At 51.5% G+C, this 21,286-nt stretch overlaps 1 protein-coding gene across 3 annotated transcripts in view; it reads right to left on the reverse strand.

Annotated features, from left to right (window-relative positions):
• LOC101318370 (harmonin) overlaps positions 1-20,983 on the reverse strand; it is a 52,507-nt gene extending 31,524 nt beyond the window's left edge. For 2 of the 3 annotated variants that reach the window (XM_033862602.2, XM_073808651.1), the window contains exons 1-11: positions 20,860-20,983; positions 9,731-9,798; positions 8,195-8,338; positions 7,918-8,056; positions 4,100-4,208; positions 3,949-3,973; positions 3,699-3,756; positions 3,323-3,417; positions 1,508-1,592; positions 496-555; positions 279-335 (exon numbers count right to left, since the gene is read on the reverse strand). In XM_033862602.2, coding sequence (XP_033718493.1) covers positions 279-335; positions 496-555; positions 1,508-1,592; positions 3,323-3,417; positions 3,699-3,756; positions 3,949-3,973; positions 4,100-4,208; positions 7,918-8,056; positions 8,195-8,338; positions 9,731-9,798; positions 20,860-20,895 — 876 coding nt within the window. In that variant the 5' untranslated portion in view covers positions 20,896-20,983. Of the gene's footprint in view, positions 1-278; positions 336-495; positions 556-1,507; positions 1,593-3,322; positions 3,418-3,698; positions 3,757-3,948; positions 3,974-4,099; positions 4,209-7,917; positions 8,057-8,194; positions 8,576-9,730; positions 9,799-20,859 lie in introns of all 3 variants that reach the window. The other variant, XM_073808652.1, reaches the window with a different exon arrangement.
• Between the last annotated feature and the right edge of the window lie 303 nt (positions 20,984-21,286).

Genomic DNA, 21,286 nt, shown 5'->3' on the forward strand with positions numbered 1-21,286 from the left:
TCAGTCCCCTGGGAACCTAGAAGTCCACTGCCAGAGTTTGAGGGCCAAGATTTGGGTTGCCTTCTCATCTCCGTGGCCCCCCATGTCAGGCATTGTGGCTCCTGCTCTGTCTGACCCAAGCTTCTGGCTGGGCAGAAATCCTCCCCAGCTGCTATCAGAGCTTCAGGGAAGGAGACCCCTTGGCCTTTCCCACGAGTGTGTGTCAGAGATCAGGGGTCTGAGCAGCTGGGCTGCAGGTCAGGGGTCACGGGGCCCCCACCAGCTCGTTCTGGACTTACAGCTCCGGCTACGATGGAGATGGTCAGGCTGCGGCTACTCTTCAGCACGTTCACGGCCTGTGGGGACAGGCAGATAGTCAGCTGAGACCTGACAGATCAGAGTAGTTGAGGCCTCTGGAGAGCACAGAAGGTTTCAGACATTGTGGCAAGGGGGACGTAGGTGAGAAGAGGACAGCAGAGAGGATCGCAGCCAGAAGGTGAAAAACCCACATCTCACCTCCTTGTGGTCCAGGTTGGAGAAGTCGATGCCATTGACTTCGACAATCTGGTCCCCTGGCTGGTGGAGAAACGGAGAGGGATCAGCATGTTTGTATTATCTGTACACTCAGTCTGTTGGAAGAGCTCCCCCTGGAGGTCAGCATCAGACGTTGGGTCTTCAAGTAGCTGTACCTCAACTCTTCCGAAAGAGCAGAGTTCCAATAGGGTCCTCCCAGGGCTCCTCCACCCCATATCTCTTTCATCAGTTGTCAAATATTACACCTTTATAAGTTCATTACTTTGGCTGAATTTACGACATTTGCTTTAAAAACTCAGTTTGTAGACTTACGAGCCTTTAAGCTTCTCATATAGTAGATTCTGTGTGGAGTCATAATAATAATTAGTATAATAGCTAACGTTAATCGATCCCTCAGTAGGTACCAGACACAGTTCTAAGCACATGTATTAATACATTTAATCTACACAATGACCCCAGAAGGAAGGCTAGTACCCCCATTTTACAGGATAGGAAACTGAAGCAGAGAAAGAGGAAATAACTTGTCCAAAGAAGAGGTTAAGAGTTCTATCTAGCTCTGGAATCAGACCACCTAGGTTTGAATCCCAGCCCTGCCATACTACGTACATGATCTTGGAAAGATCTTTCTCTGGCTCTCAGTTTCCTCATCTGTAAAATGAGGCTAACGATAGTACCTAATTTTCAGAGTTCTTATACATTTTAAAGGGCTTAGAACAATGTCCAATCCAGTTAACGCTCAATGAATGTCAATTCTGATTATTATTACTACATCCCAAGCTCAGGACCAAAGGCTCTCAGAGCTGGAGAAGGGCTGGAGAAAGGCTCAAATGTCACCCGCTCTGTGAAGCCTTCCCTTTGGGGGTTAGTAGGAATCATCAGCCAGTGAGTGTTGAGAGAGGGCTGTGTGGGAAAGCACGTGCTCCATCCCTGTGCGATCACAGTCTGACCCTGCACCCCACAGGGGCCCCACTGGGGCAGGCCCAGGGTCACTCACCTCCAGCCCCACCTCAGCAGACAGGGAGCCAGGCTTCACGTGGCTGATGAAGATGCCAGGTTTCTGGATGGGGCCGCTGGAAATGCTGTGGGAGATTCGGGAGATGAGGTGAGCCTCTGCTCCTCAGTGCTTGCTCATTTGCAATGACCGGCCCCCATGCCTGTGTGTCCAGGTCACGCATGAGCTCAGTACCCAAGCCCTCTGTCATCTACCTGTTCAGCCTCTGTCTACCTGTCCAGCCTCATTTCCCTGTGGCAACTACCAACAGAAAGCTACGTCTAATTCCCCCTACCCAACCTCTCATCCAACCTATTGCATATGCTGTTTCTTCTCTCTTTCTAGCATTTTCCTATGCATTCCTCAACACTCAAATGTTATCTCCTCTCCAAGGTTTTAACCAATCTCCTTATTCTATCCCCTGACTAAGCTGGTTGCTCCCTTCCCCGTGCTCCTAAAACACCTACAGCAAGGATGGCACTTGTACTGTTTGTTAATCTCCCCTCCCAGATCTGTGGCAGATATCACTAATCAATCGCCACACTCTTTTCCACCTACGCCTAGATACAGCATTAAAGTTCTTTTCAAAATAGTACTCCAGGGCAGCCACCACTAACTGACTAGAGAGAGCACAGGATGGAAAACTTATTTGCCACGCCTGACCCAGAATGCAGCTCCGTGACAGAGTCCCTCAATACTGGAACTATTTATGTGGTTGGCTTCTATATTAAGCTATAATTTCTTAGAAAGGAGGGACTTTTTTTTTTTTTTTAATCACTTATGCTTGTCAGAAATGTAATGGAATGGAAATAAGAAGAATAACTTAGGGAATTCTCTGGTGGTCCAGTGGTTAGGACTCTGCGCTTTCGCTGCCGAAGGCCCAGATTCAATCTCTGGTCGGGGAACTAGGATCGCACAAGCCTCGTGGTGCGGTCAAAAAAAAAAAGACAAATAATAATAGCTAATATTTATGAACTGCTTACTACCTGCCAGGCACTAAGCTTGGTACTTCATTCTGTCATCTCACTCTTCCTCACAACAGCCTTGTGATATGGGGACTATTACTGCTGATTTATAGAGAAAGAAACTGAGGGGACTTCCCTGGTGGCACAGTGGTTAAGACTCTGTGCTCCCAATGCAGGGAGCCCGGATTTGATCCCTGGTCAGGGAACTAGATCCCACATGCATGCCGCAACTAAGAATTCGCATGCCACAACTAAGGAGTCCACGTGCCGCAACTAAGGAGCTGGCGAGCTGCAACTAAGGAGCCCACCTGCCGCAACTAAGACCTGATGCAACCAAAACAAACAAACAAACAAATAAATAAATAAAAGAAACTGAGGGTCAGGGTGGTTAAGTAACTAGTCCAAGGTTCTAGAGCTCATAGGTGGCACAGCAGGGCCTAGATCTCTAACTGCAGTACCCGTGTGCTTAACAAGAATGCCCCATGAGACTCAATGCCTGTTTGCAACTCCCTGGCTGCCTCCTAAGGAAGCCACAAGGTAATAAGTGAGAAGGGAACTGTGACAGAGATGATCAGCTTGACAGGTTCCTTTTGCATGACTTGAGGGCCCACCAAAGGAACATGGCTCTGCCTTTGGGCCTCAGTTTCCTCCTCTGTAAAATGGGCCTCTTAGAGCTGTCCCTCTGGCCCTACAGGGCTGTTGTGAAGCTCAGAGGGGAAAACAAGCACCAAGAAGTGTCATCACTAGTGGACAAAAGTCTCCTCAGAAGCAGCAGTGAGAAAGGGGAGTGGTGTGAGGGACCTATTGGGGTCTGCTGGCCATGAGTGAGCCCCAGGGCGTACCTGCCACCCACCTGCAGCCAAGGCCCCGGGAGCCCACCAGGCTGATGAAGACCTTCTTCTCCTTGTTTTCCTGACTGCTGGGGGAGCCCAGGCTGGTCTGCCCACCCTGAGGGAGGGAGACGATAAGGTCACCGGGTGTCCGCATTGTGCAAGGCGCCTCTTGTGCTCATAAGGCCTTCGGGGCGAGCGATGCTATCCCCACGTGAGCCCGACTGCCGTTTTGTCCCTGGGAGTGTGCGTCTATACCAGCTGGGCCACCACCCACAGGGGCATTCTGGATGTGCTGGGGGCCTATATGAAGCCCCTGAGGACACATCCCTAGAGAAGGCCTTCCTTCAGGACCAGCTACCCCATCCAGCCCCCACCACCGGCGGTCCTGACCCTTACCCCAGATTCCGACACAAACTGATCCACATACTGCCATTTGAGGGGCTCATCGGGAGAGCTGATGGCAGGGGAGAGTAGAAGGCGGGTCATTAGGGAGAGATGTTTGAGGCACCAGGCCCCAAATCCAAATCTTCCCCATCTGAAGCCTGCACCATCACTGGCCCAGGGGCAGTGCTGGCCAGACCCCAGGCTGATCCAGGACCCTGAGCCCATAGGGAGGAGTCTGCCTGCAGAGGAGGGTCCTGCTCACCTCTTCACAGGGATCAGGCCGATGTCTGTGGGAGAAAGGCATGGGGGTTAGGATGGCTCCTCTGCCCTCCCTTCCTCCCCTCGGAGCTGGGTACCACCAGGTGCCCCACCCTGCCCCACCGTCAGCACCCCCGTGCTCTGGCCTCACTCACGTCTCACTTTGATGGACACAGTCTTCTTGGTGCGGATGAGGTTGATGACTTCCTCATGGGTGCAGGAGGCGATGGAATACCCATTGATCCGGACGATCTCGTCCCCTACCTTAACCACAGGCAGAGAGAAGACGCACCGGGGTGAGGAAGCATCGGGCAGCTGGGCAGGCTCATGGCCAGATACTCCTGGCCTGCTCTCCAGGAGTCTTTCTGCCCATTTTACAGATGGGGGAACCAAGATGGGGGCGAGGGGCACAGAGAGCGGGTAGCAGAGCTGGGAGGAGAAGTCAGGATTCTGTACCCTCACTCTGTCCCTTCCACCCACTGGGGCACCATCAGGTTCTGGAATTCATGCGAAGGGCGACCCTCCAACAAGATTCAAGCAGCTCTTCCCTGGCCTTTGTCCTCTGAGCACCTTGGCCCTGGGGATCAGTCCTGAACCTCCCCATTTAATAACTACGGGGCTGGAAGGATCCTCAGACATCAGTTGAAACTGAGGCCCAGGAGGTGATGTTTTGTCCACAGTCACAGTCATTAGCTACAGAGCAGGGACTGGATCGTGGACGACCCGACCCTCTCCAGCCTGAGGCCAGGGCAAGGTCAGCTGGCGGCCTACCTCACACCACACATGCTGACCCTTTAGAGACTTGTTAGTAAGTGTAGGGGACGCAGCTTGACTCTCAGTGAGGTCTGGGGGCTGGGCGGGCACATAGCCTCTGAGGGGTCCTCCAGGCCAACACCTACCCTTTACAACAACCCCCAGAGTCACCTTCTCCCTATTGTCACCCGAACACTTCCCTTCCACACCTGGACCCAGACCCCCATCTTCTCAGTGGTCTGGCAAGGGGCTCAAAGAGGCGCCACAGGGGCGGGGAGGGCGGTCACTAAGGACCCCTCTAGGTTTCTGGGGCCTTCTCATGGAAGGAGGATGGCTGGATGGCCTCCTTGCAGCAGTTCTTCACAACAACTCTGCATGTCTGTTAATCAGATGAGGAAACTGAGGCTCAGAGAGGTGAGGTGACTTGCTCAAGGTCACCCAGCTAGTGAACAGTGCTGCTGAGATTTGACATCAGGGCTCCCTGACAGACAAGTGTTGTCTCTTGGGTGTCTGGAAGCAGAAAAGAAGGGACTCTGGCCAAGCTTGGCTGCAGTTCCCTGTGTCCTGTCCTCTCTGGATCCTTGCCACCTGACAGAGCCCTCAAGTCCCATAGGAAAGGCAGGGATAACTCTGTCCATTTTCCAGCTGGGACAACCAAGGCACACAGAATTATTCTCTAGCCTTGGACTATACAGCAAGTTGTGCAGGGCAGAGGACGTAAGTTCAGACAGGATACACTTGGACAAAAATCTAAAATAACTCCAGTAGGGGGACAAGTGCAGAGATGGAGGAGTCCCAGGGCTGGGTCCAAGGCCCCCACTCGGGGCCCAGCCTCACAGGTCAAATCAACGGGACCTTCAGTTGAGCCAGGCTGTATCTGAACGCGCCCCTCCCCCGCCCTCAGACATGCGATCTCCCCAGAAACATGAACCCCACCCAGACAGGTGAATGGATGCAGATGTTTTCCCCAAGCTGCTCTGAGTGAAGCTCCCTGTGTTGTTCCAAAAGGGAACCTGCCCGGGACCCCAGTGGAACGATTCCCACACAACCCCCGGCTCAGCTTGCAGGATTGACTTTCCTCTCCCTCTCGCTCCCGCGTGGAGCCCTGCAAAAGGCCCTTTGTGCAAGGGCAACAGTGAAATGACGATCTGAGGGACAGCGGCACAAAGGAGAGATGAGCCCGTTAACCCGAGAAAGGGTTGATAATTCATAAGCCTGAGAAACAGGCAGGAAGGTAAAAGTCTACGTTTCATTAAAACGCCCTGAGGCCCCCAATCATGGAGGAATCGTTGAGAAGTGCTTGTCCTAGGAGGAGACCTCACCCTGGAAAAAAAAGAGGGCTCAGCTGACGCCAAGAGAAGAGCTCATTATGTTTTTTCTCTGGCTGTGTTTCTGGGCTGGAAAATGTGTGGCACAGGAGAGGAATAATGAAGGGGCTGAAATTTCAGACGCTACCAGTGAGCCGTGAGACAGGGATTTAGAACAAAGCGATGTCTGTCAGCTCCCAGTTTCCACCTCCCACTCCACGGTGTCTTGTACCATTAGCCGTCAGGGCCCCTGAAGCCCCTGGCTTGGCAGCCCAGATTGGGATGCTGGTAACAAACATGCTGGAAGCCCTGGACGGGGGTGGGAGGGCCTCTTCTGTCTGGACATATAAAAACACAGCGCTGGGCTCTGGCAGGAGCGAGACCTGGAGGTCTGCCCATCTCTGCCCAGACACTGAGGCGTGGCGACCCCAAGGGAGGGGCCCCTGGGGTGCTGAAGAGAGATCCCTGGACTTGGCAGTCAGGAGACCCAGGTTCAAATCCTGGTTTTGCCACTTACTGGCTGTGTGACTCTAGTCAAGTCCCTGATCTTCTATCAACTCTGTAAAATGGGGATGAGAAAGCCCAAGCATACAGTGAGAACTGGCTGTCAACATGTTACCTGGCACATTATAGGTGTTTATTAAATCTCCCTCTCTGCTTGCTTAACAAACACACAGCGTTAACTGGTATATCTAGAATGGATAAACAACAAGGTTCTATGGTACAGCACAGGGAACTATATTCAATATCCGGTGATAAACCATAATGGAAAAGAATATGGAAAAGAATGTATATATGTTTATGACTGAGTCACTTTGCTGTACAGCAGTAATTAACACATCAATCAACTATACTTCAATAAAAAGAATTTAGAAAAAAATAGTACATTCATATGATTCAAATCAGCCAAATAATATTAAAAGACGTAGCCTTAAAAGACTCCATCTCACCTTATCCCCCATCCACTCCAGCTCCCCCTCCAACAAGTAACTGCTTTGCATTGTGTGTGTGTGTGTGTGTGTGTGTGTGTGTGTGTGTGTGTGTGTGTTTCCTTAAGCAAACACAAACAAATCATATATATTCTGGGAGTGTAAAATGCACGTTGTTTTCTGCAAACTAACACACAGCATTTATGTGCCAGATACTGATACAAGTACTTTGTAATATGAATTCATTTATTCCGGCCTAACAACCTGATGAGGTAAGTACTAGTATCATCATCCCATTTTACAGATGAGGAAACTGAGGCAGGGGGTTAAGTAATTTCATCAAAGTCACACAGCTAATGAATAGCAAAGCCAGGACATTCCAGCTCCAGAGTCTATGCTCTGAAGCACTGCACTATGCCAGTATTTCCTTTTCCCTTCCAGGGAGAAGGCTATGTGTCCAGAACTTCAGGTGTCAGGACATAATTATGCTCTGCCTTCAGACATAAGGGAGGTGGGGTGCAGTGCAGCAGGGGCAGCAACAGCTGGGAGCCAGGTTCTCAGCTCCACTCAAGAAAACAGGCAACACACTACTATACACAAAATAGATAAGGACATACTGTACAGCACAGGGAACTCTACCCAATACTCTATAATGGCCTATATGGGAAAAGAATCTAAAAAAGAGTGGATATATGTATATGTGTAACTGATTCACTTTGCTGTACACCTGAAGCTAAGACAACACTGTAAATCAACTCTACGCCAATAAAAACTGAAAGAAGAAAAAAGAAAACAGGCAAGTGCCTGCAGCCACACTTGTAGAGGCCCAAGGACACTCTGCCAGGATACGTCACCCTTTCCCTCTCCCAAAGGCTCAGAAGGGCGAGGTGACCACGTTACACCACACAGCCTAGTGAGTGAATGAGGCGGAGGCAGGAAGCCTGAGGGCTTGGTCCCCACATCCCCCGAGCTCTGCTCGCTCACCTGGAGCCCGACGCTGTCTGCCTGGCCACCTTTGATGAGGTGGGAGATGAAGAGCCCGCAGCCAAACTCGAGGCCACCACGCACGCTGAGGCCGAGGCCTTCGGGGTGCAGCCGGTCCAGACGCACCTCCTTCAGCTTCCTGCCAAGGGAGGAGGGACTGGTGACGGCCCAGCTCTGGCCTGATGGCCAGTGCTGCCCCATCCACTCGTGAGCGACCCTGTCCATCCCAGGGTGACCTCTCCCCCGCCCCGCCTCCGGCCTGCGGCTCCCTCCGCACCTGGAGCGCCGGGGGGTTAGCTGGTCGTACTCCACCTGGTGCTTCAGCGGGATCAGAGGCCGGATGGCGTCAAACAGGGGCAGGCGGCTGGGCTCGTTGATGACCAGCTTCAGGTCTCCCACAAGCACGGCCACGTCCATGGTTCTGCAGAGACACAGGGACCCTGAAGCCTCCCCCTTAGCCATGACCTCTGAGACCCCAGGATTCCCAGAGGAAGCAGTCCTGGGCTGGGTCCCCACCCACTGGGCCCAGGCCTTGGATTGAGGAGAACTCTCCTGAAATGCCCAGAGCCCCTATCGATGGGTCGGATGCCTCAGAAGAGTCCGTTCTCCCATGTAAGTATCTCAAGGAAACCATCGAAGTAGGGGTTGTTCACTCATCCTGCGGATGAAATCAAGCCAGGATTCAAAGTCAGCTCTGCTACTTCTGAAGCCCAGCATCCTTCCAGACAGGAAACCTCTGTGAGATGGCGGTGAGCCCTCTCATCCCCTTGTTTCCTGCTCTGAGCTGCAGCCTCATACTATCTCTCACAAGCTTCCACCTCAGACCGTTCAGACCCTCAACGTCTGGGGCCAGCACCTCTCCAGCTGCCAGCTGACTGGCTCACTCTCAGCCCATCTTTTTTTAAAATGTAAATTGCTCCCCTTCTCAAAACCCTTCGATGGCTCCCCACTGCCCAGAGGACACAGTCCATCCTTCTTGGTAGGCTCAGGGCCTCCATGACCTGTTTCTGTGGAACTGCCCAGGCTGGTGGCTGTTATGGTCTCTGTCACAACCTGTGCTTTCACATCTCTGAACCGTTGCTTATGTTGATCTCTCACCCTGGAATGTCCTTCCCTGATATTTCCACCCAGCAAAATCCTTCTTACCCTTCAAAAACCTAGCTCAAGCCTTCTTGATCCTCCCTCCACAGTTAGAACTGAGAACTCCTTTCTGTACATTCCTGCTTTCCTGCTTTCCTCTACTCAGCAGTTATTTCACTGGAACTTGTATTACAGTTCCTTGTGTTGCTAGTGTCTGTCCATCTCCCCCAACTAAGCCACAAGTTAGTTGAGGAAAGGAAGTAGATATTCATTTCCACATTCTGCATGGTGCCCGGCCAGTGGCAGGAGCTTATAAATGTTGCTGAATGAATCAAAAAGCGGGTGAGCGATAACAGGCATCTGATGCCGGCACTGGGACCAGCTGGCATTTCCTGTCCTATCCTAGCAACCACACTCTGTTGAACCTATCTGGCTACCTGACAGCCTCCCCCATCAGACTGTAAGCAACTAGGTGGCAGCAACCAGTCTGTCTTGCTTATACGTGTACCCCTATCTGCTAGCACAGAGCCATACACAGTGTATTTGTGTAAATATTTGCTGAGACAAGTGAGTGGCGTGTCTATTTGATTCCCAGGAACACCGAGCATCAGCCTCCCTGAGCCCCCCAGGATAAGAGGGGGAGGTCCTCCTGTCTCAGAACAATCCATCCCAGGTTTCCCTGAAGACAGAGGTCCCCGGGGTGGCCCACAGGAGCTGGACCCAGTACACTTACTGGTGGTACATCCGCAACACATCGTAGAGATAGTCCTTTTCTGCATCATTTTCAATCAGAAAATCCACCTGGAAAACCCAAAGGCAGAATTACAACTCCAGGCCCAGCACCCCGATAGCAGATCCCAGGGAAGGGGAGGCCCCTGCTGGGGGACCTCCTCCACATCTCCTCAGGGTTGTGAGAAGAGGAAGGAAGCCAGAGCCAGGGTGGCCCCCTGACTCCAACACATCAGACTGTGCAGACCACCCCGACGTGGCCCCAGGAGTACCTCTAAGCATCCGATGTGGTCAGGCTGAGCCTCGTCCCCAGGTGGAGTGATGCGTGTGCACACAGGGATGCACACGCATATCATACACGTGAACCCCCATGTGACAGCAATGCACCCCCATGGCAGCCATGCTGCCGATCACCTCCATGGCTATGTCACCTGTGTCCAGTGTGGCAACACCAATGTCAGCTCCCCGCTCTGGAAGAAGCCCACTGTCTTACCTGATGGTGGCTGTAGTGCCAGATAGCTGCTTTCAGAAAGGATTTAGGCCACTCGCTCATAGAGCACATCCCACCGGCCGGGAGCGCCCTACCACTGGATTCTTCCTTGTCCAGTCCTGGCCTAAGCTGGGTCGGCCCTGACTTCTGGTCAGTCCTTCCCCTTCCCATGCCCCTGTATGCCTCCCCCGCCACCCCAAGGGGAGAATCGGGTTACATTATTTCAACTTCACTGACGTCAATGGCTGGGAGTCCAAGGTCAGGGTCAAGAGCTGTTTCATTAGCACCTCAGTCCCAGGGGAGCTGGTGGGCCAGGAGCCCCAGATTCCACTCCCTGGGACAGCTCAGTGTGAATCTCTGTGCACTATATCCTTAGCTCTCTCTTCAGCCCAGGACTGAGTAAGAGGGCAGGGTGGAGGCTCGAGGGGTCCTTGGGTCCCTCCCTCCTCCAGCCTCCAGGCCCAACAGCATGGTCCAGGGCCTCAGCCCACAGAGGGAGAAGCTGCTGCTGGAAGCTGGAAGCTCCCACCTGATTGGTCCTCAGAGGAGGGCCAGGGCATCTTTGCCTTTTTCTACGGGCATCTTAAGGACTCTGGAAGGTTGGGGGAAATCTGTCTGTCCCAACACAGAGAGGACGTACTGGACCCAGCCTTTGGGATTTCTGGACTGAACAGGAGGGGTACAGAATACAGATTTCTTGTCTCCACCTAGCTGTACCCCCGTCCCTCTGGAATTAGGCTGAGCATTTCATTAAAGATGAGAATAACCTAGGAGGCTTGCCCTGCACACACTGACTCACAGTTGGGCTTCAGCAGCTACAGAAGTTTATAACCCCCCTGCTCCAAGAAGGGTACTGCTGCTTTCTCCTACTTCACTGCCCCTCTCCTCCAGGCCAGGGGCTCCCAGCCAGCCAGAGATGGGGGACAGAAGCATCAGCTACAGTGGGTGGTACCGAACCTTAGGTGGTAGCCCGGGCTTTTACACACACCGCAGAAGTGGGTACCTCCAAAAGCTCATCTCTACGAGGGGCCAGCCTGGACTCTCTCTCCCTGCTCTGCCTGGGCCTGCAAGAGAGGGGTGGGGAACAGCGTCAAGATAGGCCTGGGCTGCCCACATGCGGCTGTGGAAGAGGAGTCTGAGCAGAGAAAAATTCTGAATTTCCCTAGGATCAGGGGCCAGAAATATTTAAATAAGTTGGATCATAACACTTGAGTACTTAATAGCTTCTCATTGTACTCAAAACAAAATTCAGATCCAAATTCTTTACCTTAACTTATCAAAGCCCAACTTCAGCTCCTGACTGGTTGCATGGGCCTCCTTTCAGTGCTTCCCACGGGCCACACTCGCTCTAGCCTCAGGGCCATCGCATGTGCTGCTTTCTCTGCCTGGACTGCTTCCCCTCTTCCCTGCATGGCTGGCCTCCTCCCCAGGGAGGTCTCCCTGCTCACCTACCTAAACAGAACGCACCCCCACACCCCAGAGATGCTTCAATTCCTTCACTGTAACAGTCACAATTTGTAATGAAAGACTTGCTTTTTTGTGAATTGCTCTGTTTCCTTCATCAGACAGAAAACCCCATGAGAGAAAGATGAGGTCTGTGTGTTCCAAATCTCTTGTGACTAACGCATAGTAAGTGGTCAATAAATAAGCATCAAATGGATTTGCCCATCCCCCTGCCTCCTGGTACGTCCACAATCAGATGGGAGAAAGGGAATCGCTGGAACAGAAGGGGAAGGGAAATAATATTTGCACCATGGGATGGCACCAGGAGCTTTTCTAGGCTTTATTCCATGTGTTTATCTCACCAGCCCTACAAGGCCGATGTTCTCACACCATTTTGCAGATGAGGAAACTGAAGACCAGAGAGGTTAAGCCATCTCACTCAAGGTCCCACAGCTAATAAGAGACAGAGCTAAGATTTGAACCTTGGTCTATCTGATTCCAAAGCCTATGCTCTTCCTGCTGGCACCACTGAGTGGGTGAGTCAGGCCTTCCAGAGGAAAAAATTCCAGGGCCTCCTTAGGCCAAAATTTCAAATGCTTTGCTCTCAGGAGGATCTCCCTTATCTCTAATCCCCACCACTCTCCTCTGTACTATTAAGAAAACCCTTTGGGTTTGGTTCATAACAAGAAAGAAAACACAACATCTTTTGGGTGACTCTTGGAACCGCAGATGTTCTGTTCTCTAAGGAAGCATAAAAATCCCATCTGCTCTGATTGCAGTGAGGAGAGCCCAACCAAAGGGCTTCTAGCTCAATTCCAGCCATGGGTGGTGACATAAGACAAAGTAGAGGAGAGGGAAATCTCTTATTCACTGAGGCCTTAAGACTGAAGCTCTCTCCCACCCCTCCTTGCAGAAATGCCTCCTGCTGCATCATTAAATGTAAGAAGTGAGGCACTGTTCCTGGTAGACAGCATTTAGGCACTGGGTGGAGAGTGGGAATGGAAGACAAAGGCAATTTCCAATGTTAAAGTCTAGGGTTCTGATTTTCTGCCCTCCTGGGCCAAGCATAGAACGCCTGGAGATGCTCTTTGTGGAAAAAGCCTATTCCTGGGGGTCCCAGGTTCCTGGTCCTTGTGGGCAGCCCTCCAATGCTGACCACTGCATCCAGAGGCCCCACTGAGAAACCACGTCCTACCAGTCTCCTTCTGAGGCAGCCCACAAAGTTCAGCTCCTTAGCCTGATGTCCATCCACTCTCACCGCTTAGGTCACTCCCATCCTGGCCTTCAGTTCTGCCCTTACCTGCTCCTCCAGGGTCATCTCCTTGGGGATCTCCATCATTCCCCAAGTGGGACTCAGGCTGCAGCTGAACAGACCCTTCCCCCAACATATCGGAACCTTCCCATCCTCACTCAGAATGTTTCATCGACCCCCAGAAATTCAACTCATCCATTTAAAAAATTATCCACACACCATTATATCTGGGAAAACATACCCGGTTTCTGTAGAATGCTCTTTAAGTACAAATGTAAGTGATAAATCAAAATGGTGGTACTCTGGTGACCCTGACCATTCTCCACCGGGGAATGTCTCCAGAGAGACTCAGGGATAACAGCACTGCTTTGTTCTCTGACCACACCCGAGTGAAAACACACAGTCACACCTCAGCCTCTGGGCTTTAAAAGGAACCGAGAAAGACAACTGAGAAGCATGGAACTTTCTCTAGAAGCCCAAACATGCAGTAACCTCACCACTGTAATTCAAATTTCACTTTTTAAATATTTTAAAAATGTATATGGTATCCCCTCCTCCTGGAATCTGGGTTCAAGCAAACTCCCCAGGGGGGTCTGCCCAGCACCAGTCCAAGGATCAGCTTCAGTGAACCCTGCCCTTGGGCCCTTTGTACCATTCTCCTGAAACCTTGAGCTCAGGTACCTGTAACCCACCTGGCACCAAGTAGGTCTTCAACAGCACCGTGCCATGCACACGGGTGCACAGTGCTCAGCGTGTCTGCTGAATGACGAGTGAACTCCTTTAGCCTTAGACTAGAGCCTTCCTTCCTTCCTCTCCGCCCAGTCCAGTCACCTTCCCATGGCTTCTTAGTACACAGCCTCCTGGATCTGGCTCCTCTCAGCTCAGTTCCCGCTGCTCACAAAGAGTAGGTCCCAGACCTAAGCAAGAGGGATTGCCCTCCCTCCTCCCACCTGACCCCTGCCTTCATTTAAGGGGAGTTCAAGCCCCCTCTTCTAGAGTCTTTTCTGACCGTGCCCAGCCCAGAGCCTCCTCACGGGCCTCCCAGCCCGAGGCCCTTCTTGCCCGGCTCCCTCATTCAGTACAGACTCTGCTTACAGACTGGCCATTATGTCTGAAGAACTTTACTTGCATTATCTTTAACCTCCCAACAACCCTCTAAGTGGATGGATATTATTATCCCCATTAGACAGATGAGGAAATCGAGGCTCAGAGAAGTGGGAGAGATGAGATGCCTGCTGGCTCCAAAACCCCTGCTTGTTTTCTAACTCCCACATGATATCCACTTACCAGACAGAACTTTCTTGTTTGCATTTGTCCAATACACATTTACTGAGCACCTACTGTGTGCAAGACCATGTCTTCTTTCTATAGCTAGATTTAGAAAGCTTTTCCTTTTCTTGGATCCCCCTTGATGCTGGGCACAGAAGCCCCAATGAGGCCACTATCTACAAAAAACTGTATGGGGGTCTCCTTATCACATCAATCCCCCATTCCCACCCAACTTGTGTCTGGTCCCCTCCATCCAGCATGGGCATTCTCTGACAGATGCTCAGCTGGCTCAGTGTTATTGGCCTGCATGGTGTGGTGCGGAGGTGCATCTCCCCCCTCATAAGGTTCAGGCCCCGTGTCTGGGGCAGTGGAGGCAAATTCTGGCTTTGGCCTTGAGCCCTCTCCAGCCTCATCTCCCTGCCTTCCTGCATATGGACTGGCCTTTCAGAACAGCCACACAGCGGAAGCACACAACCTTCAGCTTATGCAAATTCAACTCCATGCATGCACCCGGCCAAAGATGGAGAAAGAGAGCAAGAAGCGAGTTAAATAATGCATGTTGTTCCACTGGGTGACATTTGCCCTCCTGGGGCTGTGGTGGGGATTACATGAATGAATGTATATAAAGTACTTAGGACAGTGCCCAGGACTCCAAAATTTCAAGGGCTCTAAAACGTGTGCTGGATCTCTTCCTTTTTGCCTCCAGACCCACAACCCAGCCTCCTCCACCCAGTTTTATGTCCCAGGAAGCTTTGCACGGGCCCCCTGCCCTCTGCTTCCTGCTGTGTTCAGCCAGGGGGTGGTGAGAGGGCCTGGGGAGAAAGGGAGTGGGGTTCTGATTCCCCGGCTCCCTCCACGCTGGACCACCACGAGGCAGGTGCCTCCAGCTGAGGCTGCAGCGTCTGACTGGGCGCCTCTCTCGCAGCCATGCTCTCCCTTGCTCTGGAACCCCCTTCCGTTGCCCCTTCAGGAGCCCCTGGCCTCCAGCTGCTGCTCCTGCCAGGCTGTGTTACCACGCCTTGTCAGCTCAGCCATCCCTGCCCTTCCCCTTATGCAGTCCCTTCATAAAACGCTTCAGTTTCCCATTCGGATGAGCCACCTGCTTCCTACTGCGACCATGGCTGGTGTGAAACCTTAGCTATTAGTACTGGTGGTACCAGCAGTTCTTCTCTGGAGCTCTTCCTCCACCCGCAAGTCTCCTCAAATACCAGCTCTCCTCGGTCAAGCCTTTCCTCAGGCTCCGCCACAAAGCCTGTCCTGTCATTCTCTGTGCACAGGATGGCACTTTGTCCCCACCTCTGCCACGGGACTCACCAAGCTGTGTCGGACTTCCTTTCTTCACCTGACTGTCTCTCACTAATCTGTATCTGGTCCCGACACAGGCCTAGGGGAAGGTGGGGAGTGAGGCCACAAGTCCCTTCCCCATCTGAGTCTGCACATCTCTGTGCTTCAGTTTCCTCATCTGTAAAATGGGGATAAAAGTATCTCATAAGACTTCATCATTCTATGAGAGATTAAAAATTGTTTTTTTTAATTATTCATTGAGTTAATAGTTGTTGAATACTTAGAACAGTGCCTGGAAAGTAGCAAGTTCTAAGTGTTTGTTAATTAAACTAAGTAAGAATAAATGAACACAAATTCCATGTTCTCAGCAGCTGGCAGAGAGTGGACCCTCCATAAATGTTGCTGGGGTGAATGGATCTAGCTCTGCTTCTGCCCAGGCCTTCACATTGTGCATCCCAGATAGTACTGGATTTATCTGACCCATGTTTTATTGTCCTTCATCTTTTCAAGAGACTCGTTTCATGCTACCTAGTTGGTAGCATCTACCCAGTGCTGGGCACAGCCAATCACTCCCTCCTTCTGCTGGTTCTCCTGCCTTCCTTGCTGTTTCTTCTCCTCGTCCTCTCCTTTACAGATTGGGGTGCTCCGGGCTCTGTTCTGGGTCTTCTTTCCATCTACACTGTGTCCCTAAGTGACCTCATCAGTCTCTGGGGTTTAAGTACCATCTATTCTCCGGGGATTCACTGAGGCTTATCCTAGCACAGACCTCTCCCCTGATTTTCACACTCCTACAGCTACTGGCCTTCTTTTTTTAAAAATATATATATATAGATATATTTTTTTAAACATCTTTATTGGAGTATAATTGCTTTACAATGGTGTGTTAGTTTCTGCTTTATAACAAAGTGAATCAGCTATACATATACATATATCCCAATACCTCCTCCCTCTTGCGTCTCCCTCCCACCCTCCCTATCCCACCCCTCTAGGTGGTCACAAAGCACCGAGCTGATCTCCCTGTGCTATGTGGCTGCTTCCCACTAGCTATCTATTTTACGTTTGGCAGTGTATATATGTCCATGCCACTCTCTCACTTCGTCCCAGCTTACCCTTCCCCCTCCCTGTGTCCTCAAGTCCATTCTCTACATCTGTGTCTTTATTCATGTCCTGCCCCTAGGTTCTTCAGAACCATCTTTTTTTTTTTTTTTTTTAGATTCCATATATATGTGTTAGCATACGGTATTTGTTTTTCTCTTTCTGACTTACTTCACTCTGTATGACAGACTCTAGATCCATCCACCTCACTACAAATAACTCAATTTCGTTTCTTTTTATGGCTGAGTAATATTCCATTGTGTATATGTGCCACTCATCTTTATCCATTCATCTGTCGATGGACACTTAGGTTGCTTCCATGTCCTGGCTATTGTAAATAGTGCTGCAATGAACATTGTGGTACATGACTCTTTTTGAATTATGGTTTTCTCAGGGTATATGCCCAGGAGTGGGACTGCTGGGTCATATGGTAGTTCTGTTTTTAGTTTTTAAAGGAACCTCCATACTGTTCTCCATAGTGGCTGTATCAATTTACATTCCCACCAACAGTGCAAGAGGGCATTCTTAGTCACCTCTGTACTTGGAGATCTAAAAGGCATCTCAAACATAAAACATTCAAAATGGAGCTCTTGGTTTCCACCACCTCCCGCTCTGACCCCACCAACCTGCTCCTCCTCCCAGCTCATAGTCTCACCCTTGATACCTTTTTCTCGACACCCACAGCCAATCCCATCAGCAAAGCCTGTCATGTCTACCTTGAACATGTATCCTCGGTCTGGCTACTCCACCTGGTCCAACGCCCCCCTCCCCTCCCTGTGCCCTGGGCTACTTCAGAAGCCTCCTAAGTGAGGGTCCCTTTTCTACCCTTGGCCCTCTCAGTCTGTTCTCTACCAGCAGTCAGAGCAATTCTTTTAAAATGTAATTCAGTCATGTCACTCCCCAGCTGGCTTCTCTCACTTAGAACAAAACCCCAAATCCTGAGTATGGCCTATCAGGACTCCACCACCCCTCTGATCCACCCCCTAGCACTCTTCATTCCATAATTCTTCTCGGAAACACCATCCTACTTGCTGTTCCTAAAGAAGGCAAGCAAATGCTTGCCTCAGGGCCTTTGTACTTGCTGTTCCCTCTTCCTGGAATGCTCTTCTACATATATCCCCATGGCTCCTTCCCTCATTTCTTTTATGTCTTTCCTCAAATATCACTTCTTCAGAGAGGTTTCCCTGACTATCCTATAAAAAGTACTATCTCGTCACTCTTTATCCCCTCACCCCAGTTTATTTTTTTCATAGCATTCATTACTACTTGGCATTATATGATACTTTCATATATGATACTTTGGTTTACTTGTTAACTGTCTGTCTTCCCCACTAGAAAGTGCTCTCTAAGAGGGCAGAGACTTTGTTTTCTTATTCAGTGGTTAGAGTACTGCCCAGCATATATTAGTAGCTCAGTCAATATTTATTGCATGCATGCATGAATGACTGATTAGCAAATCCCTAGAATGTAGAGGCTCTTTCTGACCTTCTTATTTATTCCCCCAACCTCTTCGGCCAGATTCCTAGCTTTGGGCAGGGTACAGTGTAGATGCCCATAAATGTATGATTGCTGAACAGTCAATAAATACTTTTTGAGCAAATGAGTTACCAAGTTCTTGCAACATGCGGATGCAGTGAGCACAGGGGCAGCCCTCTTTTGAAAAGCTGGTTCTCTCGGGTAGAAGTCTTAGTCTCTGTTGCTCCCTCCCCTCACCTTGGTATCCTGACTCCAAGGCTGTGACCAGGAAGGACATGCAAGTACTGCTGGTCTGCTGGTGGCCTTGGGGAAACTGCACAAGCCCAACAGTCCCTGCTCAGTGGCATGGAGACTGTTGGCTCATCCAACAGGATGCTCTGCAGGTATCAGCTGGGAACAGTGTGGTCATTTACCAAATGGTTACCAAATGACCAGAGAAGCCAGTGTTTGAATTCCTATTTAATCCTAACTGTCCTGTGGGGTAAGCACTATGAACCTCAACGCAAAGTTAAGGAAACTAAAGCTCAGCGAGACTGCTTGCCCAAGGTCTCACTGGCAGTGAGTGACAGGATTGAGATTTGACCCCAGTTCTACCTAACTTCAGACAACAGACAACAGTGGACATTTGTTGAGGCTTCACTAAGTAAAAGGGTCTATTTAAGCTTCCTACACATGTGTAGATCTCATCTGGTACTAACAATAAACACACTAGTTAAATATTATTGTTATCCCTATTTAACAAATTGGAGAACTGAGGCACAGAGAGGTTAATAACTTGCTCCAGGTCACACAGCACTTTCCATGACAACACACTACCTTTAAAATGTTACCTCCAATGACTAAGAATTTATTTAGGTTACAAACCATTCCCAAGGGGTGAATTTGCTCTGAAACGCTAAGGAAGGGACATCTTAGAAAGCAGTAAACAGGCAAGGTCTCTCCTCTGCTGCTTCATCTTCTCGCCACAGTTCCTAGATGATCTCCACCCTGGGAGGGGAAGGTTGCTGCTGCCTCCGAAGCAACAGGGCACAAAGTCCAGCCCCGGCCTTGCCCAGCATGCCCTGCCTGCTCACACAGGGGCATTAATAGGTAATGACTTTCGTGATGCGGAAGAGCAGGGCAGTGGAAACACAGAGGCCTGAGGCCCTTTGGAGCCCATGGGGCCTGTGGAAGAGGAATAGGGGCTAACCCAGGGGCTGAGTCAGACACCAGGGACTCCAGATATAATTCTCTCAAAGAGTCAGAGAAAAGTACCCCATGAGGAGAAGACAAAAGAGGACCCGACATTATTTTCAGCCCAGGGGCAGGAAACTGAAATTCAAGCCTGAGTCATCTTGGGGTGGGGGACGGGCAGTTGTGCTCTTTCAACAGTGGGTTGCCTGAAATCTACACTCACCAAACGGCCTCAGCGGCTGAAATTTCTCCCCTCAAGTCCCTTTGCAACAGGATGCACTGGTGAACACTGTCTCACACTCCCCTTGCTATCTGCCAGCCCCCAAACTCCTGCTTGAACTTCCCGTTATCTCTCACCCTTGGGATCCCAAGGCCTCATTTTCAGAAGATTCCACCAGTATGAGCTGCTCTCTCTGTCCCCCCACCAAACCTTGATTCCAACACTCAGCACCCAGTTGTGGGTAGTTATTAGTGTAGGGTCTGCCTCCCACCCACATGACCAGCAATTTGAGGGCACAGGCAGGGTCTGGCACGGAGTGGGTGCTCAAAACATGTTTCTTAAATGGACAACTGACTGTCGGCCCCTAGCCCCAAGCCCCTGGCTTTTAGCCCCTGTGGCCTCCACACAGGCGGGCTCCTTGGGCTCCCCTGGGCCTCTGTGTGGCGAGAGAGGGGCTAAGCAACCTGACCTTGCCTGCCTGACCTCTGCCCCCTCAGGCCTGGGAAGGGGGTTGGCTTGGGCTAAAGACACTGCCCCTCTGGGCAGGCCTCAAGGTACTGTCACCCGTCCCTCAGGCAGGGCCTGTGGGTAGCTCCAGACACCCCTGCCTTTATCCTTGGGCTCTGAGGCATCCTCAGGCCTGGTGGGGTGGTCCACTGGGTCCCTTCAAATGGTCCTCTTTGACCTCAGGGCTTCAGTGACTCCTGCACAGCTCTGGAAACAGTTCTGGAAAGCCTGGGTGAAATCCAGTAGCTTTCCGTGATGGTCTCTGAGGATCCCGGGCCACCAAAGAGGCCCCTCACTGGGACACACCAGGGGAGAGCCCGAAGGCTCTGGCCGACTGCCTGAGCCTCCTCCCTTCCTCCCACTGCCCCCTGGCCAGCCCCAGGTCCTCAGCTACTTCTCAGGCCGCCAGAAATGCCCTTAAGTGGGGAGGGGGCTGCCTGGAGTGCTTCGAACTGGAATTGTGAGGTCAAAAGACAGAAGGAAGCATCCACTTCCCCTCTCTACCAGTCCTCACCTCTCAGACACTACCCCAACCCCTCTCCACACGTTCCAACAGCCCAGAGCTGGAAGCGCCGGGAGGGAGGGGGTTTGCCCACTATGGGCTATCTCAGAGAAGTATCCTGTCTCAGGCCAAGACTGGAAGGAATCCTAACCCCAGAGAAATCCCAAACCTGGAGCGCAGAAAGAGAAAGGACACTTTAAGGAGATCAGTTTAGTGGTTCCTATACCTGAAGTCCCAGTGCATCTCCCTCATTTTACTGGGGATCCCTGCTGGCAACCAAATGACCCTCGGGGTCCCAGCCCACCCAAAGCTCCAGGCCCTGCTGGGAAAGCAAGGGGTGGTGCCGAGGGTGTCCACTTCCCACCCACTCCGCCCCGGACTCCGGGGTCCGGGGCGCTTGAGGGGCCCCTAGCAGCTCTGACCTTGTGACGGAATTCTCGGGCCACCTTCCGGTCCATGGCTGAGCCAGATAGAACCGCTTGCTACACAACTAGCTCCTTCGGGCGCCGGTGCTCGGTTGCCCCGGGCCGGCAGAGGCGGAGACCCTGATAGGCGGGGCCTGGGAGGAAGGGGGCGGGACTTGGGACGGGCGGGGCGGGGCGGGGCCGCGGGGAGGCGGGAGGCCCACGTCCTGAATCGCGTCGTCTCTCAGTGACGCCCTGGAGCAAACGGGCTGGAGTGTGTGTCAGTAATGGTGGCACCAATGGTTGGACCTGAGGCTGGCGCTGCTCTTGGAATGGCTCCCAAACACACGCAGTTGAGGGAAAGGATCTCAGGAAACTGTCTGTCACCCTCTTTCAGGCATCTCACCTTCAGTGTGCATTCCTCTGTGGGTTTTTCCCACTTGGA

The sequence above is a fragment of the Tursiops truncatus genome, chromosome 8 (genome assembly GCF_011762595.2).
Source record: "Tursiops truncatus isolate mTurTru1 chromosome 8, mTurTru1.mat.Y, whole genome shotgun sequence".
Classification (NCBI taxonomy): domain Eukaryota; kingdom Metazoa; phylum Chordata; class Mammalia; order Artiodactyla; family Delphinidae; genus Tursiops; species Tursiops truncatus.